The sequence below is a fragment of the Neodiprion pinetum genome, chromosome 2, assembly GCF_021155775.2.
Source record: "Neodiprion pinetum isolate iyNeoPine1 chromosome 2, iyNeoPine1.2, whole genome shotgun sequence".
Taxonomy (NCBI): Eukaryota; Metazoa; Arthropoda; class Insecta; order Hymenoptera; family Diprionidae; genus Neodiprion; species Neodiprion pinetum.
The window spans coordinates 20,026,677-20,031,561 of NC_060233.1; the positions used below are offsets into that span (position 1 = coordinate 20,026,677).

A 4,885-nucleotide genomic window follows, 5' to 3' on the forward strand; every position below is an offset into this window, starting at 1 on the left:
CTCTAAACATTTTTTGGTCCTTCGAGCCGGATCAGTCGCGAATCGAATCGGATCATTCGCAAATCGAGTCGAATCTTTCAAATCGTTGCGACTTACGGAAAAACGAGTTAGCTAGTGAGTGGAACGGAACTATCGCGTGTGCGTCAAGTTGCGAAAGTTCACGTCATCAAAGTGAACAATATTGTTATCGGTGAAAACCATCACCAAAATCAGTCGCGTCCGTTAAATTCAAACTTGCGGTGTCCTCTGTAATGACCGTGACTAAGATCTGAGCGTCAACAACACCGATCTCACGAAGTGTGTATCGCGACGCCCTGTTATCACTGTGTGCGTATCTCGTTCGTGAAAACTCAGTTCGTCGCGTGAGTTCAAATCCTCTCGTACATCAACATGTCGATCGAAGAACATATCAAACGTTGAAACGACTACATTTGGCGCATCTCTTGTGCCGTCGACAACCTGCGCAAGCTCGGCGAGGCAAGAATCACTTACGGGCAGGTGAAGTCGCGGCCTAATGCTTTAAATTCAGGTTGGAATAAGTTCCAAGATAATCACGAAAAGATCAGCGAGATCAAGTTCGCAGAAAAAGGTGATCAACTCGACGCGATCAAAAAGCTTTCGTACTTCGCGAAAGATTATTACGGACTGTGTGAAGAGCACTTCTTGAGTGGCGAAGGAGTGATGCTTGATCTCCTCGAATCGCTAAAGCCTGCGCCTGCAGCAACCGCGCAAGCCGCGGCAGCTCCTCAAGACGCACCAGCAGGAGGATCATCAAAACGGTTACCGCGTATCGAACTGCCCACTTTCGCGGGCAGCTACTCAGAATCGAAGCCATTTCACGACCTCTTCTCGTCGATGGTTCGCGAAAATTCGCAACTTTCGGAAGTGGAAAAGCTGCACTACCTCAAATCCAGTGTGACCGATGAACCGTTACAACTCATCAAAAACATTTCTCTCACCGCAGAAAACTTTCCTCGAGCCTGGGAAACTCTCGTCTCACGGTACGAAAACAAGAAACTTCTGACTGATTCTCATCTCGCGACACTTTTCCTCGGGTCACAAAAAAATGATCATCGGAACTAAAGAGCTTGCACAGCAACACTTGCGAAGCTCTTGGCGCGCTCGAACTTCTCGTTAGTCCCGAGAAATTAGGGGATCACATCATCGTGCACATGACGATTTGCAAGCTCGACCCAGCATCTCTCGAAGAGTGGGAGAAAAGTGTCAGCGAGAAATTCGAGCCGCCCTCGTTAGCGGAGCTCAAGGCGTTTCTCATCGGTCGCATCCACACCCTCGAAGCCGTGGAGCAAGCTCATGCTCACAATCAAATCGCGACGTCGAAACCGCACTCATCGCAAGGAAGGTCAAATCCTCAGACGACAAGGTCACATACGGCGCAATTAAAGGAACAGTCGTGTGCTTGTTGCAAAGGCAACCACTACATCGCGTTCTGTTCGACCTTTCGCGACAAATCTCTCGATCAAAGAAGGGAAGTGGTTTCTGCGAAAAAGCTTTGCTTCAATTGTCTCGGTCCACATCAGCAGAAAGACTGTCGATCCAACAAAACGTGTCGCGTGTGCAACGGTCGGCATCATTCCTTGATGCATCGAAACTCTTCCTCAATCTCGACAGCTGCCAACAGCGGCACATTTCAAGGACAGGCTGCAAGAGCGCAACCTGCAGTGCAGAACGCACCGATCTCGAACAGCGCCTCTCAGGTGAGCAACCACTCAGCTCAGCCTACAATGATCAAGCGCTCTCCAGTTCTTCTCGCCACAGTGCAATTGATCGCCTCGAATCCGGAGGCTGGAGAAAGAATCATCGCTCGCGCTCTACTCGATCAAGGATCCGAAAGTTCATTCGTCACGGAGTCGCTAGCGCAACAATTGCGACTACGTCGGCATCAAGCAACGATACCGATCATTGGCGTCGGAGCTCATCAATCGGCAGTGACTCGCGGCATCGCGAAATTGCAACTCCAATCTCGTGCTCACACCTCGTTCTCGTGTCAGGTGGAGGCACTCGTGCTTCCACGACTCACATCGTATCTACCCTCATTTCGACTTCTCGTCGAAGACTGGCCTCATCTACGAGGACTCAACCTCGCGGATCCAAGCTTTGCACATCCCAGTCAAATCGACGTAATTCTCGGAGCTGACATCTACAGCAACATCATTGGTCAAGGAGTTCGAAGAGGAGAATCAGGAACACCAATCGCGCAAGAAACTCAGTTCGGTTGGGTCCTCTCCGGCTGCGTTTCAGCGGAAGCAGCAAGTCCCTCGTATGGCGCAATCCAATGCTCCCTCGATCACGAACTGCTCGATCTCGTGCAGCAGTTTTGGAAGCAGGAAGAAGTGTCGAAACCTTTGGCACTAACTTCCGAAGAAGAGCGTTGTGAGCAACACTTTCGCGAAACGGTTTCTCGAACTGCGTCCGGTCGTTACGTAGTTCGGCTGCCACTCAAGGACAATTCGGTAGAGCTCGGCAACTCGCGGAATCCCGCGCATCAAATGCTCCTTCGTTTCGAGAAAAGGTTCGGTAGCGACGCGAAACTCAAGGAGGCTTACTCGAGCTTGCTTCGTGAATATCGTGAACTCGGGCACATGCGTCGCGCTATCAATATATCTAAAGACATTTCCCGCGTGTTTTATCTTCCCCATCACGGTGTAGTTCGCGACAGCAGTTCAACGACAAAGTTGCGTGTCGTGTTCAACGGGGCTGAAAGAACCAACCTCGGACTCTCTCTCAATGACAATCTTCTCGTCGGTCCAAAAGTGCAAATCGACCTCGCGGACGTTCTCTTACACTGGCGACAATATCCAGTCGCGTTCTCATCATACATCGTCAAGATGTACCGACAAATTTTGGTCCACAATGATGACCGAGATTTTCAGCGAATCCTCTGGAGGGAAGAACCGGAGCTACCGATTCAAGAATATCAACTGACTACAGTAACGTATGGTCTTGCAAGCGCTCCGTATCTCGCGATCCGTGTTCTTCATCAACTCGTTCAGGACGAAGGTAAGCAGTATCCCTTTGCGAGCCACGTCATTCTCGAGAACACGTACGTCGACGACATCCTCTCAGGAGCAGAGGACGTTGATCAAGGTCGCAAGAAAATCAACGAACTCAATCAATTGCTCAAGACGGGCGGCTTTGAACTTCAAAAGTGGACTTCAAGCCACCCAGAAACTCTCGTTGACATTTCTCGAAACCATCAAGAGATCGCGATGCATCTAAATCTCGATCAAAGTCCATTCTTTCGGGCTCTCGGTCTTGCGTGGAGACCAGACATCGACGCGTTTGCGTTATCCCCGCAAATTCATCAAACTCGGGACAATTTCACGAAACGAAAAGTTCTCTCACAAACCGCGCAGCTCTCTGATCCTCTCGGATGGCTCTCGCCAATCACGATCAGAGCCAAAATCTTTATGCAGGAATTGTGGGCACTCGGTTTCGACTGGGACGAGCCGCTCTCAGCTTCATTGTTCTCGCGATGGATCGAGTTTCTACAAGATCTTCAAGGCATCTCAGCTATCACCATCCCACGATGGATCGGGTTAAGTTCAGCATCTCTCGGGATAGAGATCCACGGTTTCGCGGACGCCTCTCAAAGTGCATTAGGCGCAGTGATCTACGCGAGAACGTATATCAACACTCACGAAGTGCACGTTTCAATGGTGTGCGCGAAAACTAAAGTAGCGCCCCTAAAGAAGGTGACAATTCCTCGTCTCGAACTCTGTGCTGCGAAGCTTCTCGTCCGGTTGATGCGTCATGTGGAAAAGACTCTTAATTTGGAAAACACCCCGGTTTATCTTTGGTCGGATTCCACAGTCGCGCTCGCGTGGATCAAAAGCCACCCATCGCGGTGGAAGGAATTTGTTCGTAATCGCGTAAAGGAAATTCAAGAGTTCGCGCGCGCTCGTTGGTATTACATCTTGGGTTCTGAAAACCCCGCTGATCTTGCGTCTCGTGGTGCGTCTTCGGAGCAACTCCAAAAATCAGAACTTTGGACCTTCGGACCATCCTGGCTCTCAAAGCCTTCTGTCAATTGGCCATCCGTATCTCCGCGACCGGAAGAAAATATTCATCTCGAGGAAAGAAAAGGGCTGTCGACGCACATCGCAACAGCTAAGCCGCTACAAATCTGGGATCTCGTCGATCGCTACTCAAAACTATCGACTCTGCTCGAAGTCACATCATTGTGTAAACGCGCAGCAAATCGGTTCCTCGCGAAGACGACATCGAATCACGTGAACACGTCTATCACTGTCGGACCAATCTCTACTCTCGAATTGAGCGACGCCCAACTGTTTTGGACCAAGGTGACCCAGCAGGCGTACTTCGCAGAAGAAATTCGCCAAATCGAGACAAGCTCAAGTCTCACTCAAAGTCATCCACTATCGCGACTTACGCCGTTCATCAATTCGAACGGATTCCTCAGAGTCGGTGGTCGACTGAATCACTCATTGTTTTCGTATGACGAAAAGCACCCGTTCGCTCCACGGAGGTCCGCAACTCACTCTTGCTACAATCCGACAGCGGTACTGGGTCCTGGGAAGAAGAGTACCGATCCGCACGGTCATACATCGTTGCGTTCCTTGTGCGCGTCCCCTAGTAGAAATTTGATCAGGTCTTCCGTGCTACAGACTAGCACCTGATCAGGAAAGCCAAGTCTGATATTCCTAGCCAGAGCCATGTCAGGCGCAACCGTGGTCAGCCGGTTCTGGATTTACTGATCCTGGGCCTGAGCAGGCGGGTCATTTTAAAGACTGCCAAGCTAGGCCCCGGTTCAACTGACAAGGACCCGACCAGTTGGGCTGAATTTAGTGCGCATGCGTGCCAAATATATATATATGTTTCGATATTCGCCGTAATCGTTATG

At 50.3% G+C, this 4,885-nt stretch overlaps 1 protein-coding gene across 1 annotated transcript; it reads left to right on the forward strand.

Annotated features, from left to right (window-relative positions):
* The first annotated feature begins 390 nt into the window (after positions 1-390).
* LOC138190366 (uncharacterized) lies at positions 391-4,661 on the forward strand. Its single transcript, XM_069133148.1, has 3 exons — positions 391-415; positions 530-1,001; positions 1,097-4,661. Exons 1-3 carry the CDS (start codon positions 391-393, stop codon positions 4,659-4,661), a joined length of 4,062 nt encoding a protein of 1,353 aa, XP_068989249.1.
* The last annotated feature ends 224 nt before the right edge of the window (positions 4,662-4,885 follow it).

Excerpts from the sequence above, each read along its gene's own strand:
- LOC138190366 (XM_069133148.1), top strand. The coding sequence starts at position 391 with ATGTCGATCGAAGAACATATCAAAC. Across the intron at positions 416-529 it reads GATCGAAGAACATATCAAAC|GTTGGAATAAGTTCCAAGAT; the intron begins GTTGAAACGACT and ends CTTTAAATTCAG. Across the intron at positions 1,002-1,096 it reads TGGGAAACTCTCGTCTCACG|CAACACTTGCGAAGCTCTTG; the intron begins GTACGAAAACAA and ends GAGCTTGCACAG.